General features: G+C 39.3%; 1 protein-coding gene across 6 annotated transcripts in view; it reads right to left on the bottom strand.

Moving 5' to 3' along the window:
* The window catches only part of ADGRV1 (adhesion G protein-coupled receptor V1), a 103,775-nt gene that overhangs the window by 29,059 nt on the left and 50,052 nt on the right, over window positions 1-24,664 (bottom strand). For 5 of the 6 annotated variants that reach the window (XM_078862265.1, XM_078862264.1, XM_078862270.1 and 2 more), the window contains 18 exons: window positions 23,901-24,029; window positions 23,267-23,489; window positions 22,687-22,891; window positions 21,732-21,878; window positions 21,212-21,464; window positions 18,829-19,031; window positions 18,290-18,466; window positions 17,718-17,900; window positions 16,335-16,514; window positions 15,742-15,906; window positions 15,401-15,521; window positions 14,435-14,558; window positions 12,780-12,918; window positions 9,324-9,509; window positions 3,183-3,418; window positions 2,149-2,294; window positions 1,334-1,535; window positions 687-906 (listed from right to left, as the gene is read on the bottom strand). In XM_078862265.1, the coding sequence (XP_078718391.1) occupies window positions 687-906; window positions 1,334-1,535; window positions 2,149-2,294; window positions 3,183-3,418; window positions 9,324-9,509; window positions 12,780-12,918; window positions 14,435-14,558; window positions 15,401-15,521; window positions 15,742-15,906; window positions 16,335-16,514; window positions 17,718-17,900; window positions 18,290-18,466; window positions 18,829-19,031; window positions 21,212-21,464; window positions 21,732-21,878; window positions 22,687-22,891; window positions 23,267-23,489; window positions 23,901-24,029 (3,239 nt within the window). The remainder of the gene's footprint in view (window positions 1-686; window positions 907-1,333; window positions 1,536-2,148; window positions 2,295-3,182; window positions 3,419-9,323; window positions 9,510-12,779; window positions 12,919-14,434; window positions 14,559-15,400; window positions 15,522-15,741; window positions 15,907-16,334; window positions 16,515-17,717; window positions 17,901-18,289; window positions 18,467-18,828; window positions 19,032-21,211; window positions 21,465-21,731; window positions 21,879-22,686; window positions 22,892-23,266; window positions 23,490-23,900; window positions 24,030-24,664) is intronic. The other variant, XM_078862268.1, reaches the window with a different exon arrangement.

Here is a 24,664-nt window from a genome sequence, read left to right as displayed (position 1 = left end):
GATTTCTTGTGAACTTGGCGATGTTAGCTGCACACCTATATAGCGGCATTCATGAAATATAGAAAAAAAAAACAGATATGATTCGAAAACAAACCATTTACCAATTGAGAAAGAGACCAGTCCGAGAACATGTTCACGGAAAACTGCCAGATATATTTTGCATTAAAAATAATGCTATTTGCTGAAGCATGGCAATATTTAGTTTCAATACAAAATGTACATATTTTAAGTGGATGGATATTTTAAAACTGGCATGGTCAAATACCATTATTTAAAGCATGCATAATGGAAGAAATTAATATATTAACGTTATTTTGTCCACAACACTATTCTGTCCATAAATCCTCAATAAGTAAACCACTAATCACCAAGCACAAACAAAATCAAACTCACCGTCTTCATCGTTAAAACTTCTTAGGACAAAAATATAAACCGGGTGAATATTCTGGGCAAGGGACCCTTATTGCTATGCACTAACATATAAAATAATCTCAGAGCCATTCATTTTCACGGACAGCACAGTTTTGAATAATATACAGTTTAAAACAAGTGGGATGTAAGCTCCGATTACTCTCACAAATACCTATTTTGGTTACATGAGAGCATTTTGTTTAAACAGACTTGCTGATCTTTTGCAGGTGCAGTTGAAATATTCGCAAATAAAAAAAAACGCAAGCATTCAGTACCTGCTGTTCACCAATAAGGCCTCCACTCCTCCTGATGGGCAGCACCAGCTGGTGAGTAACATTGGGGTTGGGAACAATCAGCCGCGTACCTCCCAGGAAGCCTATGAGGCCATTGGGAGCATCGCTCTTGGCTATGGTGATGGTGGTGATGAGACGTGAGCCCAGCACTGCACCGCCCGTTGTTGAAACCAGTTGAATTTCAAAGGTTTCCTCAAACTCTCTGTCCAGGCAAGAGAAATATAGGCATGAGAAAATCCTGATCTGTATTCCCGAATCCTGAGCTGCTAATGTGTGACAGACGGAATATTTCACGCCCCATCTGATACTTTAAAGTCCTTGATATTTCATCGATGTCTGCACAAGTTGTATGCTGCTCACTTAAAATCAAAAGGAGCAGAATTTATTTACAAACTTGCAAAAATAAATCAATAGTTAGTTTATTGCTTTGTTAACATAGTGCCAATTAGAAGAACAAGTAAAGACTAAAAGCAAAAAAATAATACATATATTTATATCACATCCATAAATACTCTCCATAAATAACACCGGTTTATATGTATTTCGTTCAACCAAACACCTTCACAGCTCAAAGCAAGCTGCTGCATTGGTAGCAAGTCAAGCTGGTGCACTCAGCTGAAGCTGCCCACCTTTCGTCATCATCGGTGATGGATACGTTGATGAAGCTGACATTCTGTCCATCCATGAAGAGGGCCGCGCCATCCGGCAGGAGGTAATCTACACCCCCGGGTTGAGCTGTGACACCCCTTGACACGTAAAGAACCATGACTGACCCATACGTGCCCTTGTGTCGTGCCAGTGGCACAAGCAAAACACCATCCTCCTCCGCAACTGCAGCACACGGGAAGATTAGGCGCACGTATGTGTGAGCGCACACGCAAGTATGATCACACACAAAGTGAGTTGAGTGACAAAGTAAAAACTTTTCTGAGATTGCATTTTGTAGCATTTTTTTTTTACTAGGAATCTCTTAATTCCTCTTAATTTCAAGTGAGTGTTACATGAGATTACTTGGACAATTGATTTTTGTTGTATTTTGTAGGTTGAAGGATGCTGGCGGGCCTGGAGAACATCCAAACTATTGAAATAAAGTTGTAAGGCATAGCTCGATGACAGGTTGCAGGTCAAAGTGCATGATCAGACTTGCAGACATGTCAATATTTGCACTTAAGATAGAGACAACATTTAACTTTTAAATGTTAAAATAATCCGATTATTCCTATTGATGTGACATCTTCTGCAAGTAAAAATGTTTTTTTTAGAAACTTGCATTTGCACTTCATTATTTTGGTAATTTTGCATAACATCGTTTAATATTGCACTTCATATTTTACTTGTCAGACTTTTTCTTGAGTAATCAACGTCGTAAAAAAAGTTTTTAAAAAACACTCGGGTGATTGATAGTGCGCGGTTGGTGGTGTTAGTGGAAGGCACTCTGCCTCACCAGACATGCCAGATGCAGAGTCAAACTCTATGACCCCTTCAGCGCCATCATCCTTCTCTATCAGCACCCGCAGGGAGAAGGGAACACCCAGAGCAGGCGGCTCCTCGTCTCCCGAGCCGCGCTCTCTCTCCGCAGAATCCCTCTCGCTGCACACGCCGTGCAAAGCACAAATTGCCACTTGCTGCGTGTGCCAGCCAACTTAATGCAAACGCGTCACATGAAACTGGGGATTAGCTTCACAGTACTCACTTGCGGAGTTTGCAAAAAAGAGAAAAAAAACGTGCGCTCTGCTTCTGTATGAAATTCGAAATTGTATTTTGCTCATGCTTTTATAATAGTGCTTAGCGCTGCTTTTTTTAGATGTCTGCAAATGTACTTTTTTTTTACGTGTAAAACAAAACGGATTAATGTTCAATTAATTTCTGAACACGAGTCTAATTAAACAGTGCAAAATGTTAACGGTGTCTTAACAAAAGTCCCGCATCATTTATTGAAAAGCGAATTCTTATTATCTTTATCAAAAAAATTTGACGTTCCAAAACGTTTTTCAAATTGGGACATTAAAAGTGCAGTAGGCACATTTTCAAATGATTGCTTTTTATTTTAATGCATTAAACCTAAGTTTAATGCAATGATTTGATTACATTACAAGTGAAAATTGTACAGAAATCTTACATAGATAATGCTGGCTAAAAACTTGCTGGAAATGGCATTTGAAATATCCGCATCAATGTTTCAAATAGTATAGCTCACAAATGTAGAAAAAACATGTTTGTGTGCTTACAAATAATGTCACACAAACAAAAACTGGATTACAATAATACTACTGTGATCCTTTTGAGAAAGCAAACGTATTTATGATTGGTTGGCAAATATAACAGAAAGAAACTCGAATCATTTAACTGTTAAATGTGTGATAAATGTAATAATTTGCAACCAAATTCATTGTTGGAGAGCTATCCTGCCAAACTGATGGGCACAAAGGTTACAGGGACCGTAATATTTCATTTTATGAGTTGCATCTATCAAATTACCCATCGGAGATCAGCTGAACTTGGGTGATATTGAGGTAGAAGTCCTCTGGCCCCTCCGATATCTCATCGTTCAGAATCTTCAGTCCGAGAAGCTTTAGCCGCTCTCCCTCCTCAAACACCAAATCCCCGTGCAGCCGCTCATAGTCACGGCCTTCGGTGGCCGTGCCAGGCACGGTGAGGTACAGCAGTCGCACATAACCCAGGCTGCCGCCGTCACGTACTACAGACGCGTTCGCCTTCACACAAATGCACCGAGTGAAGCGACGGAGGCTGTAGAGAGATGGCTCAAAGCGTGCAAGTCAACATTCGTTCTGAATTTACATATTCATTATCGGGTTGAGTGGCCGTGTGGTAAGAGCACTCGACTTGCAGTCGTTTTCAGCTTAAATGCTAAGCTGTGCTTGGCTGGGCCTATGATTAACCTTCTGAGGAGGATAAAATTGGTACCACTTTGTGGGAAGCCGATCAATTTCAACCACTATCTCAGGACTGGCAACATTTTTTAAAAGCACATCCAACTCTTTGACTAAATTAAATGTGGCAATAAATATCTAACAATACACTTAAAAAGCATTCCCATTACATTTCATGAGCCTTACATACTTTATTTCTGACGGATTTATGTCGACAAAGTATTCATCGGAGAAGTGATCTAGAGCATTGTAGTTGGTGCACTTCAGCCAGTGGGTAATAGTTGCACGTGCTGTATAATTATTCTGTGGGCTGTATGATTGTAAAACGTGAGTAAGAATGCACCATCGCTTGCAGAGGAAACTTGATTTAATTCCCACAGCTTTCTGCAAACTGCATGTATAAGTATTACCCTTGCCTTCAAGAAGATACATGCAATCGGATACAACTGACTTTCAGTTTCTATCTGGTGTCATGAAACCTACTAAACAATAGGGCCATGGTTCAATACCAATCCGAGTAGAATAGTCCATAACTGAAGCATACTCTCCAAATAATTATATCCCGAGATTTGCTGTTCTCAGTACTTACACGGAGAATTCTGCTTAACATCAACAATTCTCTCACTTAGCAGGATACGCACACACTAGGCCGATTGCTTTCATGTTGCTGCCACCCAGTCCCTAAACGGGATTAACCCACTCGGAGCTGCGCTTACAAAGAACCTAAAAGGCAGTGCTGTATCAACCCCAGATTACGGAGGGCATATAAGTGAGCAATTGTTTAGCAATGTTCTGCAGATCAAAGCACGGGGCTGCAGGAAAATGCAGCGATTTTGTAAGCACTGTGCATCTCCATGAAAGCCGCAGACTCTAGTGGGCATGGAGCCGCATGCCCACCATGCTTCCGCAACTACATCGACATTCCCAAAAGGACAAAACAAAAGAAGCAAAACTGGCAAGTCTCCAATTGATCAACTCTGAATTCCACCCACCCCATATAATCGACTTTCATGCATTGTGCATGTTACCTTTTTCGGTAATGCTATGCTGAACGTTAAGTTTAATATCTGTATATTTGAATACGAAAATACTCATTTGTTTAATTATTTTTCACGTTGATTTTTATACAGGTTACAGCTATGATATGATCCACGATGTAACATAACGTGCCGAAGAGTCACTGCTGGATGAGGGCCTCCAAACACAACGGGGGTTGTGAAGGTTATTTGACCACACATCACTGTGCTGGTCAGTGTGGAACATAGTAGTGCAGTACAACTACCATAGTGATTTTGGCACTGCCCTCTGCCGCACACCTCAGATCACTGCACAGCCGATAGCAACTAGCTTGCATGGTGGTCACCCATCCAAGAAGTGTCCAGGCTCAATCCAACTTAGCTTCATAAATCTGATGGAATGTGCATTCTGGGTGATTAAGTCATCATTGTTATTAGCCATATCATGATATCATGGTTATTAGCCATATCGTGATATCACGGTAAGCTTAGACAATGGACTTGCAGATTCTCTTTCATTGCCTCCAGTGATGCAACCAGGAGTTTCTGCTAACAAAACCACCTACGGTGGGAAAGGATTTTCAGTTTTTTATAATAAACGTTTTTGGGTTAGATCGCGTTATTTATAAATGTGTCGTGACCCTCCACCACCCGACATGGCCAATCAGTAAAAAAGTGTCACGTTGACATAAGACATATAGTTCACTGCTTTAGCCCACCGGTGTGTTGAAGAGTGAATCCACAAATTGTAAATGTTGTAAATAACACGATCTAACCCAAAAACGTTTATTATGAATAATATTGGTAGCGAAAGCCTAAGTGTTAAACTGATTTTCAGTTTGTCACAGATGTGAGTTGATACTTATGTTTGTTCAAAATGTAATGCATCTGACTATCTTTAGAACATCACCATGACTGCTGTTTTCCTAATTAAATCTGCATATCCCTTTGGATCATGTGACAATAAGGTTGCGTTTTCGATGCAGGAATTGGAAGGTATACCGACGATTTTTCTTTCCACACAGTAGCATGCAACCCCCAATTGCATAAGTTGATAAAGAGGCAACTGCAGCATCGACTGCTAAATAAATAGATGAGATGTTGTTTGTAGTGTCACAATCGGTAGAGTTTGATGATTAAATTATGATGGCTTGGGGTATAATGTAGATGATGTCTATACTGATTTATATTAAAGCTTATTAATGCATGTTCTAAATGTTGTTCGCGTTTGCTTATACAAGTATGTGGCCTTTTGAATAAAGGTCTCATTTTCCCCATTCATTAAAAATTGCCTGGGCATGTTTTTAATCTAACGGCTGTTATGAATAAATTAATTACTAAATTCTTATCTAATCAACTACGCTATGCCTTCCCTTTATGTAGACAAATACTATGTTTTATATAATAGCTATGGTTTTAACAATACTAATTTTTGGGTGTGTATTCTCAGTTTGGATCAGAAGATTGCATTGAACAAGCATGGATCGGAACGTGACCTGGTCAAGGTCAAAACACATCAAGATCGGGTAATGTCTTGATCAGCTGAATGATTTACTAGATCCTGATGTTCAACGTAACCGAGATCCATGAGTGCCACTGTAGAGTAGGGCGCTTGATGTCCCTTGCTGAATTGGTACTGGCATAGGAGGTCTAATGATGTTCAATGCCCAATTTAGAGATTATTTTTCTTTACGTAAGAACCTTCCAAATCATGTAATTAATAGTAGCGACTTAAATCCACATGAGTTATCTACAAAATATAACACGTGCCATTCAGACAAACCGCGAACCAAATAAATCCATGAGTGGTACCACCACCTTACACGCGTAGGTAGCCGACTCCATGGTGCCGTGGAAGCGGTGGATTGGAAGCATGGTTAGAGGCGATATTGTGCATCGTTAGGTAACTTTAGATAGTAAAATGGCAGCAACAGTAAAATAGCAGTATCTACCAGCGAGCAGTAGCTGATGTCTCCTTGCCGGCGCTGTTGGAGATGCAGAGCGCGCGCGTTCGATACCCCGGCGAAGATTACACGTGACTTATTTTAACATTCCAATCATAGATACTCATTAACTAATGTGTGAAGAGTAGTCCGTACAAACACGACGTTTCTGTAACTCCACATCAAATGTCATTTACAGAATTGTCCCCGAGTCCTGAGCATCCCACCTCTGTCACGGCAGAGTTTCTCTGCTCTCCCGATGTCTTTTCAGGTTGTACCACGCACTGTCCGGCATGCTTGGAGCATCGGTTCCTGAAGAAGCCCCCAGGACGTGCAACCCTAATCTGCCTGAGTCGATTAGCGCTGCAGGGAATTTAATATTTAATTTCGATTTCATGTTGACTTGCAATATGTTTTATTGCCCATTGTGGGCGTGTTTTCTTCTTATTCTGATCGCTTTACTTCATCACTAATTACTGTGTTTTGATTGTTTTTGCTTGTTGGTCATTTTTCGTCACCCAGGTCACCCTTGCAAATGAGACTCACAACCGTGATAACTGACACACCGTTTTTACCTTACTTAAAACAACTTCTATTGCAATATTTTAACCAATCCCAGTGTTGTGCATAGGAAATTTAAGTCAGGGGGGGAGTGGAGGGGGGGCTATGCTCTAATAGTATAGCCCCATGCCCTTCCTTGAGTCTGACAAGTCGAGGGCGTGGGTAGAATGTATGGGTACCACACTGCCATCCATGGTATCACCTATGTAAGAATATATCACACGTAGCAGAGGGAAACACAACGATTGCACCCTTCCTCATTAGAGAATCTGGCTCGGAAGGTATCAGAATCAGAATCTTTATCTATCCTGGAGCAATCCGATGATGTATGAAGCTTTTTTTCACATATGTCCAGTAAGAGCAAGTCAGAAAGTTACAAATGACAATGCAAAAAAAAAGAGTGCAAAGTATAGAAAAGGTAAGTAAATAATAAAACAAAAAGATAAACAAAAAAATTACTATTTTTATTTAACCATTTAAAGCCCACTGAGCTATTAGTTATTTTTCAAAATCGACCTGGCCATAAATGATAGCTCAACGAATTAACTTATCATGTGGAAATGTATAGCAGCCAAATCATATAAACGCATGTTTCTAAGTTTACAATCCCATATATAACACTAACACAATACTCTTGTTTATGTAAAATAGAATTTCTTTAATTTATATTTTAAACTAGTATTCTCATAAAATATACGACTGTGCATTGCTTTGAGCAAATATATTCCTTCGTATTAATCAGAATAAGACTTTATTATCGAGGAGGAATCGATTAGCTATGAAGCTCTTTCTTCACAGATGTCCAATCAAAATATTAGTTTTAATTCACTTCACTGGAAATGAGACACTCCCTCTCTGGGCAATCTCCAAAACCATGCAAAACCTCAGCTCCACATTTAAGATATCCTTTAAGATAACACCAATGAGTGATTAGACTTGAATAGTATTGTTATGCTACTTGTGATAGCCTGGCATGGTAACCAGTTAAACATTCCTCAACGCAGAGACTACACATTTCATTCCAATCATACCAAAAATGCTCCTACAGTATTTCTCATACAAGCGTAATTGACGGCGCACTTTCACATGTGAGACACTTAACATTGTGATACCCTCTTGGATTTAGATTACACCATCCTCTCATACGTCTTTGACTATGCTGTCATTCACAATTTGACTCATCTCTTTTCTAACAACTATATTTGAGCCCTTTTTTCTGTTCTAGTTTCTCTGTGGGATTTAGCTAGACAATTCAAATATGCAGCCTGAATGCGGAGTATTTGATTTGTAACTTGATTATAATAACAGGCTTTCAATGGGGATTTCAAAAACTATGGTAATTAACGAACGGTACGTACATTAAAGTCAGCATTACAGATTGGGAATCCACTTACATTGATATTATTTTCGTGTGAATTGTGGGGTGCTTTAGCAATGTTGTTTTTTAATACAAAATTCAACCATCAAGACATGCAGGTTTAGATTTTTTTCGTCTAAAACTTCTGATACTGTGTACACAAAAAACAAACACTCCCCGTCTGTCCTGCAAAAGGGAGGAACAGCGTAGATCCTCTCATCCGCAATGGTATCTGTGCATGAACTCCATCTAGCCGTGAAGAATACTGGATAATCGCAATCTGTAATAGGGTTTTTTTTGGGTTAGATCGCAAAAAAAAACTCTTATGGATGATATTGGTCGCGAAAGCCTACGTGTTACATCGCAATCTGGTCAACAATTTGGGATGGGGAGAAGGAAAAACGTGGATAATTGGAAAAATGGGGGGGGGCAGGGATAATAGGAGGTTTCGTGGAACCCTATATGTCCCGCGGATATGAGAAGCCGTGGATAACAGGGTCGTGGATATTCACAGTTCTAGTGCAGTTTCTGTAGCTGTACGATACGCAATCCAATAGATGGCCAGACATACAATGAGATGCTGACCTGTCTATATGTTTTTTTTAGCACAAATTTCACTTTTCATGGATACTCCGGTTCTTCCAACATTTAAAATAACAAATGGCCGCCAATCATTAAAATACATGTAAAAAAATCCTCGTAAAGTTTCCAAATTAGTTTTAGGCTTACCAGATAAACATGTTTTATTCTTGTTTTCATAAACTCGAAGTTGATAACCTAAACTCAAAGTGCGAATGCGCAGCAAGTCGGTTTTTAATATGCAAAGATATCACCGAGTGCAGAATTCTCACCAATGGGGCGGCTTCTGACATGTGAATGAGATCTTGGGAGAAGTGGAATTTGCCATGAGGGTAGTTGCTGCCTGCCAGGAAGATCTCCACGCTGTCGGCCGAGCTATTCACCCTGGCTCCTCCACTCGCCATCACCAGCTTCAGCTGAAACGTCCGTTGCAGCTCCGGGATGTCATCATCTAATGCCTGAATATAGAACGATGCAACGTACAGCAAAAAAAAAAGCTCTGTTATCCGGCATTTTTACCATCCGGAATGCTGTACTAACCGGCATCTGTTATAGACGGCAAATACAAATCTTCCTTCACGTATCCGGAAAAAAAGTTCGACAGCCATCCGGCATCCTGCCATGTGCTTCGGGAAGCTGCCGAGTGCTGGCGGGAGACTGTAATACAGTCTGAAAAATAAGAATAAGTTTTACCCTTTCTGGCAATAAAACAGGAGATGTTAAGATGTTCAAACACAAAATAGAAACCGTTTGCAACAAATCAAGTCTGCAATAAGCACACGCACTTGTGGTGAACATCCAAACAAAACATGCTCTAGTCATATATGGCATTGTCTTTGAAACTTATTGGCCTACACCAGAGACAGCCTTCTTTTTTATGGTCTAGTCTCCCAGTGTCAGACCAGAGAACGCCAAAATGTGAACAGTACAAAGACAATGCCACTAGCAGAGCATTCATAGCTCGGGGTGAGCAGCTATATCATGGGATAACTTTTTTGCCAGCATGAAAGTATGAAAACAAATAAGAATAGGTTTGACCCTTTCTGGCAATAAAACAGGTGTTAAAATGTTCAAACACCAAATTTCTGTATTTTGCAAGGAATCAGGTTTAGTGTAAGCCAATCAGTTTAAAAGACAGTGCATATATGATTATCAGAGCATGATTCTGTTTGCATGTTCACCACAAGTACGTGTGCTTGACGCAGACTTGATACCTTGCAAAAGGTTTCTATTTGGTGTTTGAACATCTTAACATCTCCTTTTTAAAGCTTTCGTGACTGCAGGGATTCATCTTCTTGGTTCTTTCGGTAAAGTCACGTAGAAGGGAAGTAATAAAATAATAAAAATAAAACATAATAAAATTATTCTCACGACATTTCGGCCACAACGCGACAGCGTCAGACGCTGTCCCCTCGACAGACCTGGTTTTCACCTGAGGACGGGTACTTGCGTTGTGGCCGAAACGTCGTGAGAATAATTTTATTATGTTTTATTTGTATTATTTTATTACTTCCCTTCTACGTGACTTTACCGAAAGAACCAAGAAGACTTAACATCTCCTGTTTTATTTGCCAGAAAAGGGTAAAACCTATTCTTAGTTTTCATACTCTGATACTGGCAAAAAAGGTCCCATGACCACAATAGAGTACAGAACTGCTGTTTACCGCACTCTCTACGGCCCCACCGCTTCTCTACAATCAACGTACAATGATCTACGACGACTGGTGAGTACTTTTTTAAAAGAGCATATTATTTCTTATAGCATAGTTAAAATGTAGACTTAGTTGTTTTTTTTTACGATTTACGTTTAGGCTAATTGGCGAGCGACGCAGAAGACAGGAGGAAACAACACAAATGAGATGGGTAAAAACACCGAGATAACAAATCAATCGATCTCCCTTGAATCGAATCAAGATGCTGGATCATGACGAGATTAATTGAATCACCCATTAAATGCGGATAAATCCAGAGTAAGTGAATTTCAAAGAGCAATGACTTACCGCACAACAAGAGTTGCAGCAATTAAACATTACAAACCAAAATGAATAGGTAAAAAGAACAATAGACAAAAGGGTGAAAAGGACAACACAAATATATACCACCTTAAAATTCTAATGGGAAAATGCCCCGGAAACATTTTCTTAAGCGGCTTCAGATTACTTAAGTCCCCTAAGAAGGCCTTGATCATTGCCTGCCCCACATTTGATGTCTCCTGCCTGCACAGATGTATACATGTGTACATGTGACCAACACAAGTTAATTTAAATAAATGGCACCCCCCCACTGGAAATAGGTTTGAAGAACGGCACTACAGAATTGATACGTTGTGTCATTCAGCTTTGAACATAATTCTATATCTTGTCAAAAATACGGAGGAAAAGCACAGAAGACAACTGGCCCCCCTTCTATCCCGATTGGCCCCATCCAGTGACAACTCCCTCCAGCACCCCTCCTCACTCACTCACTCCTTAAGCCCCTCATTCCAAATACATCCCCCTGGCACTCCATAACCCCTCCCTCGCTCCACCATCACCCATTCTTTTATCCGTACGCCACCCAATCTCTTGCTTAGTGACGACCGGGTAGGAGGCAGACTTGACACTCAATTACATTCTGCAGCTGAAAATGCAGCCCCCTCCTAAACTGGTGTGGAGATTTCCCAGCTTGCAATTTACTAAACCACACGCTTCACTCAGCCACACGTATTTTGACACCATTTCCAGTACTTAAGATTTGTCGCCCTTTGTAAAATATTAGCAAATGTTAAAATGTCTGGCTATCTGACTGAAGAATTTAATGAAGAATTGTGTAATCCCTCTGTGTGCAATATTATTATCATTAAACTGTTACTATTCTGAATGTTAAACACAATCACACATTCCAGGAATTTCAGGAGATTTTAACAATAAGCGCATTACGAAGGTACGATTATGGTTACAAACATACCTTATCCACACATACATCGTTAGAAAATGCGGTGTTTCAAGTTAATTAAACATGAAGTATTAAGCAGCAACTTTCTCTTTTAACCATGTTTTGCTTTCACATCAAGTAAAAATTCGGGCTTATTTATTATAAAGACGGTCACCGTGTTGGGTCTTATTTTAAGTTACCTTTTCATAAACCATTCAACAAACCATACAAATAACCCTCTCGGTGGGTGGGGGGGGCAACTGCACATTTGATTATGGGTGAAAAATAATATTGACTCGAGAGAAAAAAAACATAATCAATGTTCAGTTCAAGGTCGATGGCTTTCACACGATAACTTTTGGACCACTTTTAAAAGTCAACAGCAAAATACTTTGGGCTCCTTGCCCCAGAGAGGGTTAAAGTGGCGCTGCTCAGATATTCCATTCCGCTCACGCCTTTTGCCATAATCTGGACTGCTCCCACCCACCGGCTGCACATTAACCTTTGCCTCGTGTTCGCCTTCCTGACATTTATTCAGCGCCGCGGGAAAGTATTATAATCTCTCTCCGGCTATAATTTTAAATTAGCATGCGCTACTGATAAGTGCTCAAATCTGCTATTAAAAATTAAGTGGAAATACTATAAAGTTAATGAATAAAGCTTGATAAGGGGGTGGCTCCATACTCAGCCTCATCATTAAAACTGGGATTGGGTTTTTGCAATGACATGTGGACGATGAGCAGCATTCCAATAAGCCGCGCATGAGAAGCGTGATTTACGTGGCGACGCGCTGAGTGTCTGGTGAGTGGCGGTACCTTGAGGAAAATGTTCGCGGCCGACTGTTCATTCTCAAATAAAACTGTGCCAGATGTCTCTGCGAAGGCACTGTCATCCTCTGGGGCCATCCTCCATGTGACTGAAACTTCTCCAAAGATGCCAGGTCCTCGCTCAAGACTAGAAGACAAGAAAGCATTGCATAATGTGTTGACCGGGGCAAAGTTTTGAGCTTGTTGATTGCTAAATGTACCGTCACCCGAATAAGACCAGGAAGCACGCTGGCTTTACGTATATTTGTAACTTTCACCAATTATTATGCACCACCCATAAGCATGATATGAACACGATTTCACAGTAGTTACCCGGGCTATGTAAGGTAATAAAGTGGCATGAACTAAATAACCCACGTAAAAGATTAATCTCAATATGAGCCTCCTCGAACTTTAGGAAAATATATATGAATGTTGAAGGAGAATAATTGATTTTAAAAAATCACTGGTGAATTGGAATGTGATTTTGTGTTTTCCCCACTTGGAGAAAGTTTTGTGCTGGGAACACTTAGTTGAATATCAATAATAAATGTCAACACACTTGACACTTTCCTAACTGTGCGGTAAGGTGTTTACAGTTTAGGATTAAAACAGTTAAACAGCTAAACTTGAGTTATAAAATATGTTGAAACGTGAAACGTTTTTTTTTTAAATACCTTTCAACAAATATAAATAATTCAAAGGCAATACTATATACTTATAGACACATACCAGCATGTATATTTTTTTTATATAAAATATTATTTTCAAAGTAAACATGTGATCAAAAGATGAAGATTGTCACATTAATTTGATAAACCTAAGTGGATAATATAGCATAGATATGTCACTGTCGTAATAGTGAAACAACAACAAAACTTGGATACCAATGGAGTTTTTGAATCTTGAAGGCTAAGAATATACTAATCGGTGGGCTGTAAATATATCAGTCATTTCCACGAAATGGGATATCACAGACATTCATACTCACACCTATACACATGCCACATTTGTCGGTATTTCACTATTCACTTCAATGTAAGTTTTAGTGCAGAAAATGCGGCCTCAAAGTAAGCCTAGCATTATTTTGAAAGGCTGTGTTTTATATATCATGTATTGAAAACCTCTCAATACAACATTCATATAGTAGAAAACATATTTGCAGAAATAACTAGTTGCCTTTGCTCATACTATACAACAGGGCACTTTTTTTCAGAGGGACACAAGTAGTATTACAGGATGTTAAGGAATATTAATTCATAATTCAACATCCCTTTGTCAATCCACTGCTGGATGAAGGTCCTACCCATGCTGTGTTGATCATAGGGGTTGTTAAATATACTTCTCAACACAGGTCTTAGTGTAATGCTATAGCCACTACACCACCACTCCACCCAGTCATCGTAAATGTCGATTTTTCAGTAAATATACAAAAGGTTTGTAATAGACATCTTAAGATTGGTTACACTGAATCGCCGTTCATCCGTGTCCTGAAAACAAAAGACAGCGCACAGTGTGATTTTTGCACAAACAGTCAACGTCCGTTGACTGTTTTGAGTAATGAAGCGAATGAGGACAATGAGTGCGGACACTCGAATGACAGTACTGAGATCGCACTGCAGAGTAATGGGAAATGACGTAACAAGAATAAAAGAGGCCAATACTTCACTACTGCGGTTCCATTGTACGTCCCATGAGGCTCTCCTATGAACACTTGTCTGGATAAGCTGGCGACAAAGATGACTCCTGCTGCGTCTGGGTCCGCTGCGATCACAATCACAGCTCTGCCTGCAAGGGGCACATTAACAGCGGGCATCATTGCTGATTTTACGTACGACCAACAAGCTATTGACTTCAATTAGCGTCATCGTCATAGGGAATGGTACTGTTGGCAAACAGTATTTCATACCTTTGCAGTTTGTTATTATTTTCCAGCCGACGTTCGTACACTTGTAAAGTTTTGCGCAAAATTCTACTTTTATTATTTTCATGAATTTATATTTTATTGTTTTGATAATTGTTCACGATAAATAAATAAACAAATACATATGTATTATTGGCATGGTACGGACTACAAAGAAATATTTCTGAATGAGCTGAATCTTTTATGTATTTGCCATTTTGGCAGGCAATATATCATGCCAAGTGTATGATCCAGCAGGAATGTGCAATGTACAATAACATCGTCTGCATTCATAGGTGTAGCATGACATCTGCAGCAAATCCAGTAGCATTGCAACACATCTACGGTGAAAATGAGAGCAACGCCTACTGATGTGTTAAGTTTAAATGCCATTAGATATATTAAATATCACCCCACACCTCATACAATGCCTTTCCAAATAACCTAATGCAACCCTGTTACACGGTTGCAAAGTGCACATATAATCATTAAACTGAGATAACCAATACTTTGTTTTCAAGTTAACCATACATTTACATGGTATTTGATTTAAAACAAACATCTCTATTATGATCAATAACAAAAAAACGTATGTAAGGTGCCAAATCAAGGTGTCTTTGACAGCAAAAAAAAAAAATACATTTTGATATTCTGCTCAGCACCCTGCTGTACTATAATTTAAGTGTGATATTTTATTACGATTATAATCTTTCCCATGGCGGCATACCACCCGTTGCAGAGATTTCGCCGTTGGTGGCGGCAGACACGAGCTGTACAGTATATGTCTCCTCCCCTTCCAGCACGGAGTCTGGCAAGGTGCGGAGGCTGATTGTCTTTCGGCTGTCACCCTGTTCAACACACAGTCGCAACAAAGGTCTTCAAACACACTGACATCTCACTGCCGATTTGATAAAGAATGACGCACGGACACGCACAGGCAGTGGATAATCATATAGATAATTGACATGCTAAATTCAGACAATGACACAAATTCACATATTTGCTCAAATAAATTACACGAAAAATTCATTTCATATATATAAAGCATGGCGTCTGCATTTCAATTACGTCTCGAAAAGTGACAATGCCAGATAGAGGAATAAGGTCATCTCGAGCTGCCATCTCCAGCTGCCACGTCACTTGGATGGTCCCAGTGGTTCCATGGGCCCTGGTGATGGCAGCTTCCAACAGGCCATCGGGGTCATCGAATGTGCGCGATTCCTGCACGTGCAGCTGTAGCCAAACCAATGACAGGACATTTGATGGGGTCAGCGGAATAACGGTGGCAACCCACTTTGAAAGCAAAGGGAGACGTCGCATTGTTAAAGCCACGCCGCCAGTTATGAAGTTACAAAGTGACTCCCTGAAAATTAAATTAACCGCATTAATATTATGCTCCTAATTTTATGGTTGGCCGTTGAATTGCTCTGTTTGTAAAGGATATGTTTAGAAATCAAATGTAGAAATATGTCATGTAATTGTTTCTTTCTTTACTTTATATATTCACACATGAACCAAAATTTACATGGGTTGAATATGCATGAGAAACACCAGTTATTATTATTATATTGAGAGAAATGGCACACAAACATTTGTATGTACTTTTTTACGTAAAAAAATATGTACATGTATCTAGTATTTTATAACCAAAGAGCACTTACTATTGTCTGTTCAAAAGCAAAGAGGCCAAAAGGAGAATCGTTGTTTGGGATGTTGATAGAGGCAATGATATCTCCTCCGAGTTTGGCTCCTCCAGTAACCAGAATCAGATGAATACTGAAGGTCTCCATATGCTCAAACATATCATCATCAATAATGGAAACTTCAATGACACCGACAGCCTAAAACACACGTAAATGTAAAAAAATGTTTTTGGCCGTCAAAAAGTATCATATTTTTAAATGGAGGCAAACTTTTAATAAACAAAAATAGAGCAAATCATGGGTTCATGATGATCTTTTGTCATCAACTGTTTAAATGGCAAACAAAATCAGAAATTTTTACACGCAAAATGAGCCATATTTAAACATTTTACCGACATGCTTTCAATTCTAAGGCCAGTATTAACAACATCTATGTTTTAAATGTAAAATATTTTTAGAAATCATTAATTTATGTAAAGTTGAGAGAAAATATCATTATATATTTCCAACAGAAACCGTTCTTCCAGAACCACGTAAATTGGGCCCTTTACATTATCATTTATCTGTAATGTTGAAACCAAGTATCAGGTAAAAAAAACTTTAAAATCTCAATGTTGGATCTTTTCTTTAGATTATCCGATTATTTGCATTGTGTTTCAGTTTAATGTGTTCTAGTACTAGTGTAGTGACGCTCAGACAACTTGAACTGTAGAGGTTTCTTTATTTATTATTTAGGATGCTCCACGCAGGTAACTTGACTTGGACAGGGATAACGCACAGATCGCTTGGGCCAAGGATAACGCACAGATCGCTTGGGCCAGGGATGGCACGCAAGTAGCGACGACGCGAAGACAGCGATGGCATGAAGACAGTCGACCCCGATCCCACGGCAGCCCCGAACCTTGCCTATCACCCCTTTCTATTGCCGGCGTGGACCCCAAACTCCGCCCTCGGTCACGCCTTCTTTCTCGCATTAGCTCGCACTTTCCCGAACTTCCCAGATGGTTACCTTCTGTAGTTACACCTCGTGACCACTCGGCCACGCACTGTCCCTGCACCTGCACTGTCTCCCCCCATGCACTGTCTCCACACGCACTGTCTCTCTCCCCGTACTGTCCCTACACGAGTAAAGCGTGATGCTACCCAATGCCACGACACCACTTTTGGTGGGGAAAGCACAGGAGTCACGTAATATTAGTGTCGTCATTTCCTTAGATGATTTTCACATCAATCCAATCATCGAGAATGGTTCAATCTAAAAACAAAACATTCAATTAATCTGAAATTTCAACACTTGGATTCAAGTTTTCGATCATTCCGAACGCCAGCAACAGATCCCTACCGTATGGCTCTTGTGCAAGAGATTTTTGGGAAAAAAATCTATGAGAGAAGGCACCATACCTGGCCATCAGTGAAGGCCACTGTTCCACTTGCTGGAGTGAAGTCTTCCCGGCTAGCTGTTCCCACACGAGCCTCCCAATGCAGGCCCACATCTCCAAAGTGTCCAGCCACCCGGATCACTGGCAGCCGCAGCACATTGTCAGGGGGTGGGAGCTCATGGCCACGTACAACTCCACTTATCTCCTGCATCGCACACGCAACGTGGCAGTAGGCCAATTGCATACAAAACACTCAACCGATGTAAAAAAGCACACATATATGAGAGTAGAATGAGCCTAAGGAGATCATTGGCTAATCAAAACAGAATAGGAATATGGAAATTAGATACACTATATACAACTCCTTAATCAATTTAAATCTGTCTAATATGAACGTTTTAAAATATTTACCGTTGTGAAAAATATTTTTCATGTAAAATGAAATATAATGTATATATTACCTAACTACAAGTACATGCTTCTCTCTGGTTTCATGTCTATTAAAATTCCAGTATTTATCGACACTTTTCTTTCAAGCATCCATTTAGGGATGTAATTGGAATTAGTTGGACTTAGGAGACAAGACACTATTACCCGGGTGACATTGAACTGAATGAATCCGTGAGGGTCGTCGTTCTCCTGCACAGTAATCCCAGCCAGCTCCGCCCCAAGGCGTCTGACGGTCGGCCGGGAGTCCCCAGACGCGTTTCCCAACAGCTCCACGGACGAAATGTTCACGTAGAACATCTCCCTCAGCTCTGGAACTGCATCCTGAGGCGTAAGTAAGTAAAAAGAAAACATTCTCAAGTTTTCTGTAACGTTTTAAATAATTGCTATCAAAATCAACTTGGCTATTGGCCAAATGATAAAAAAAAATGTCATTACATAGCCGTTGTATTAAGCTAGATCACGGGCACATGAGTTAAGCACCATGCTGCCACACATACGCAGATTTATTTCAAGATGTGCATATTTTGAACAAACCTGCTGTAACAGAAAATGAAAACTATTCATTTTTTTAATGCAAAGGCTGAATTACAACACGCATGGTCAAGCATACTATATGGAGGCCTCCATCCATGAAACCTTACAATTTCCTCTTGCATAAAATAGATTACCACGCTCATACTCACGGGTAGAATTTCTATCTGGACAATTGCCTCCGTTGTGTTTTCTCTTAAGATGATGCTGGCCACTGTGGCAGTAAAATCCATGTTCTCAGATGCCCTGTGCACCATTGGTTGGGATCTGGCGACGGTTGTCAAGTAATGTACGGCCACATCTCCATATGAGCCACCTTCCCTGCTCACCTTTAGCTCCACATGGCTGACATTTTCTGCACAGAAAGCAAAGGATATTAATTTTACTAAATGGCTCGTATAACAGATACTGACATGCTTACATTGTAAAGCTATTAGCACTCCGTTTTGGGATGTGCCAATGTCAGATGTAGCCAAGTTAATTTAATGAAAGGCATGATGTAGCTTGGCTTTTATTTTCATAGCCCTTTAAAATACTAAAAATAGCGACCTCTGATTGCTGGTAATTAAAAAAAAACACCCCCTGGAAGGTCATTGTAGAAGTTATTTCAAATCTAAACATTGACCTACATTAGTAAGATTGTACTGAAAAGCTAATTGCACATCATGGCATGTCGATAACAATTACTGAAATGTTGACAATGAAACTATCAAGGACCCATGTGGAAGTAAGAGCGGTAGCAGAAATAAATAACGTTATAATAAGTGTGCCTTTTGAGGAGTGCTTTAAATCGGAACGTTAAAAGCTGTCCTTGTCTAATGATCACTGTCACATATACAGGTGGACTTGGGTGATTCTGATCAATAATTACAGAGCAATTTGGAAACAAAATAATTTTATAAGGTTCTTTATATATATAATTGATCGTCACCTCCCCGATCTCCTCTGATTCAATGACGTCCTTGCCTTGAAGATATTTTTTTTATGAGTGCACATTCACTTTCAGCGCCCGTTAATTAGAGGCCACCCCACAGAGACGATCACCCCTCTCTGTTACCTGTGTTGCTCCCGCTATGTATCTTGGTGATATCTGTCTGCTAATATGTCTGTCTATAGCTTTCTGGTTAGATTTTATGTCGCTATTTCATTATACCTGATGATGATTGCTTGTGTTGCAATCGAAACGTCGTATTCTATTATTTAATTTAATTTATTATTTTATCTTTAGACGTGACTTAACCGAAAGAACCAAATAATAATTCCTGCAGTCACGAAAGTTCTAAAATTAAGATGAAGTAAAGGTTTGCCAGAGCATGCACATAGTCATTGTCATGGAAAAGGGCAGTTGCGCTTTTAACGACATTTCCATGGCTTTCTGTAGCATCTAGAGTGGTTAGATTTGCTCTGTAATTACCCATACACAATGCGACAGTGTTAAGCAAGCAGAGTAGGAGTTAAACATAAGTTGCAGGCCGTTTGTGGAGAATCAATGGATGGATGGATGTGTGTACGTTGAACTTATTTCACACCATACGTAGCCAGCCGAACACAAATTAACTTTAAGATACTGGAGGCCTCAAAGCTCAAACCACTGAGCCGGCATTGCCGTGGGTTAGAATACAGGTAGCCACATTTTATTAAACTGGATTCTCAAGTGTAGCAATATGATGGTCTCACCCTTGTCACTAATGATAACACTCCAACAAAATATCGTGTTGAATTTGGGTTTACAATTAACTTGACAAAATTTCATCTCTGAGAGCGAAGATAATTGTTTGTCATGTGAAAATCTCAGAGAATGCTTGAGAAATGCGACCCCTGTTATGGAAAGGATACATCAAAAGTGCTTTCTTCCACAAGGGATCTCTGACACAGTGGCAGTATGGCCCTGCGAGATTTCAAAAAGTATTCTTCGTCGCATCATGTGCTGTCGGATAGCATAATTGGAATTAAATTCGTTTGAGAAAAACAAAAAAGACTGCAGATGTGAAATTTGGATAGATCAAATTAAGGCAATATGAAGGCACTTTCCAATTTTAAACTTAGTTTTAGGATGCTTTGTTTTAAAACTCAACCGTCCATTAATTTAACATTTTAATCTTAGATGTTACTACAGGTTATAGTTAATAAAGTGTGTGGACATTAACGAAATGAAATATTTAAAAGTGCTCGTTATACCTTTAACGAAAAAAATTATTAAACTCATGCAAAGATTTAAATCGTTGACATTGGAAATGCATATATACTTCTTTGCTTCCAAACCTAATTCAAATATATGAACACACACCCATAAAACACATGATTTCATTTAAAAAAAGCATTGCTTTAAACTGTAAAAGTGTTCTAACAGCACAGAACTTAAAATTAAATTTTGGAAATACATATACTGGTCTCATACCACTCATCCCAAAAAGTGGCGTTTTTTTTTCCTTTTACAGTTTTAATAAACTAGCCTCGTAGCTTCTTCTCATTCCACTGCATGGTAGATTGTGTCACGTTGTTTTGATTTAAAAAGAGGCCCTGAAGCCAAAATACCTGAGGGTTCTTCTACAGTGACGAACCATGACTCAGGATGCCAGCCGAATATACCGAAGGGTGAATCATTAGCCAAGATGTTGAGCAAAGCACTGCCGCTGGAGGCGTCAATCCTGGCCCTTGTCTGGCCATCCCGTCCAGACACAGTGACACTCCTCAGTTGTATGGAGATGGACTCCGTCAACTCAGGAATGGCATCCTCGAACACAGTCAAGCTCAGCACAGAAATGTTTTGGCCAGATAAAAATGAGACCTGAAAATGAACGAAAATACGCATTATTTAGGCACTTTTTGCACGTGTATGTAAACATTAAAATCGTGATGCAATACCAGTTAACCCACTGTAAATGTGTGCCTGAAGCGATGCTTAAAAAAAGTTTTAAAGGTATCTTAACGGTGTCTCATCAGATATCAACACAATGAAAATCAATCCTATCGATACAAGTTATGCATTTTTAAAACACATGAAGTTACAAATTGTTAATAAAAATTGTGATCAAATATTCTTAATGATACTCACCACTCCAGAATTTGGTGTGATGTCATTCACATCACCGATGGCAATCCAGTGCACAGACACCTGACCCAGAGTCCCAAGCTGACGTTCCACAATGAAGCTCACCATTTGGTCTACAGGGAGCTCTTCCAGTTCTGTATAAAGAGACTCCTACAAAAGTGAATGTGACATGTATAAATCACTTCTAAAAACTCAAAGGATGGAATCATGTCACCTGTAATGAAAACACCCAATCCACGCGTGATAATGATATATGTGTTTTCGCTATCTATTAAAGAGACTGTTTTGCCATCCTTTGAACGTCACGAGTAAAACATGATTTAGCGTGCGTAAATACCAATAATAGAAAAATTATATAACTGCTTCGGTGCAATTCATGGACAGGGTGAATTTCTGCTATTCAAGACCGACTATTTTCACGTTTCAGCAGAGCGGAATGGTTGCAGTATAACCGTGCACTCTAAAATGAACCAGCCAATAATATGTAACGGGCAGGGCAAGAGATTTCCCCACAGTGTTATGGTATCATGGGAACAATCCACAACCATGCTCGTAACAGAGCAATCAGGATGTGATTGGCCTGACATACACGCATTCAGAATAATTCCACAAATGGTGGAAACTCCTTAACTCCATTGCAGCTGATTCCTTTCCAAGAGGGTCAGGCAGGTGTATTTTTGTCGTGAGGTTTCCACTTAATTGTGGCATAGTGGACATTGTCGAACACCCTGTGATTAGTAATCAATGTGTCACCAGTTTCATGACACCTTGCCATGTCCCCCCAAGAGAGAAAAGCTGCAATTCCACTGGTGAAATTATGACTCGTGAAAAGTCCATCACTCTGGATGAGAGCTGGAAACCCGTCATGAATTGTGTCCCAGATTGAATATCTACTAAGATTTCTCAACAGGTTAAAGAAACGAGCCTTCAACACCAATCACGCTGTCAATCATCCCACCTTGGTGAATCCAAATACCCCATGGACATCGTCATTGGACCGGATGGTAATCGTGGCTTGGCTATACGGACCAACTTCTGCACCTCCATCCGGATGTTTGAGAACAATTTTAAATTCTTCATCATCTTCTGGAATGTCATCTTCCAGAATAGTCACAGCAATTGTCATATTGCTCTCCATGGGCTCAAACACCAGCTTGCTAGATCTACAAAAAAAAAATAACCAAATGAAATAATCATAAAAAAATTGTGTTCTTATATTATATTTTAAACCACATCCCATTCATCAGGAGTATGCTTACTTGTCATAAAATATATTTACGCACAATTTTTCCCCAAAGTTATTGAAGGCCAACAAAAATATGTTTAGGCATGAAATATAAATTATTGATTTACTCAAATATATTTTATATACACTTGTTCAGGCAACTATGTGCAGATTCTATATGTCTGAGTATTTAAATATTAATTCAACTCGGTCTAAGAGGATGGCCGCATTGGCATGTAAAACCATAAACATAAGCACTATGACTTTACATTTAGATGAACAAAACGTCATAAGGGAAAAAAGGTATACTCACACAGGTATGAAATCTGACGGATGGTGTATGCTGGAAAGTTCATATATGGCAAAATAACCTTCTGCGGCAAGCGCAAGTAAAGTTCTGCTTTCGTTTAAAGAAGCCACGGTGAGTGGGAAGATGTCATTGGCTGCAGGAAGATTCAGTGCCTTTTCAAACAGCCCCGTGTCTGTTCTCCATTCAAAGAGAGATGAGCCTCTTGATCCAGGGAGAATCAGGTAAACTATATATTTAAAAAAATATGACATAAAAATTTGATGAGCATGACTGCATGGTGATTGACGACAACTAAAGGCGATGCTGGTAATGGCCATGATTATGAATAATAAAATACGTCACGGTTGTTTTACTGATATATATATGCATCTCCCAAGTATGTATATCCAGCCAAACGTGCTTTACGACGATATTTATTTAGTCCCATCTGCTTACTTTAGGGGCGATGGTTCATTGGAGTAGAAAATAAAAGGTACGATAAATTAAACATGTTTTGTGTGCTGGTATCCCCAACAGCTTAGGGCTTTAGAGAATTTTGAGCTTAGCAATAATGCAGCCACAATCCATCATCATTATTATCATGGTTCCATTAACACTCTTTGATGAACGGTGAGTATTGATGCAAGAGAAACTGTACCATTGCCTCCAGAGGCTGTGAAGGTGTTTATGCGCTTTAAGCTTTCAATTAAAAGTGTCTGTTGATGCACAGTGGAGGACATCTCCAAATTCCACCGGTATATGTCCAAAGTCATGCTTCCCAATTCCGCTGTAAAACATTAATTACAAAGCCACGCAGATATAGCTTAACATTTATGCTTAATCCGGTAAAATATGACACGAAGCTGTTTAAAATGATAATCACATCGTGTAATACATATAGGATTTTTTCATGAATTGAAAAAAAGAAAAAGTTGGATTCCAAATGGGTGCAGCATTGTCCAATAATGCATGCTGCCTTTTATGCAAAAGTACAGTTATAATAAAAAAATAAATACATTCTACATACAATTATGATATATCTATATTGTCATACCACCATTCATAATATAATCAAGTATATTTTGGTCAGAAAGGGTTATTGATTGATCGTGAAATTATTTAAGAGAAATCGGGGTTACAAATGCAAACACATGCAATGGCAGGCAGGTATGGAAAAAATAAAGTACAGGAACTGTAAAACAACAAACTGTCAACTATAAAAACTCTTGAATAACTTGTGATATACATTCAACACATTTACATACAAAATGTAAACACAATGAAGAAAGTAGAACTCCATAGTTCCATCCTCCAATAACCTGCTAATCCCAAAATTCGTGGTTAAATATCGCAAAACTATAATCCACAAAATGTCACAACTTGCACACATCAGTGATTTTTTTTGTATTTACTGGATAATAA

Source organism: Lampetra fluviatilis, chromosome 13, assembly GCF_964198595.1.
Source record: "Lampetra fluviatilis chromosome 13, kcLamFluv1.1, whole genome shotgun sequence".
Lineage (NCBI taxonomy): Eukaryota > Metazoa > Chordata > Hyperoartia > Petromyzontiformes > Petromyzontidae > Lampetra > Lampetra fluviatilis.
The sequence above is the reverse complement of the archived record's forward strand: the minus strand, read 5'-3'. Positions and strand labels throughout refer to the sequence as shown.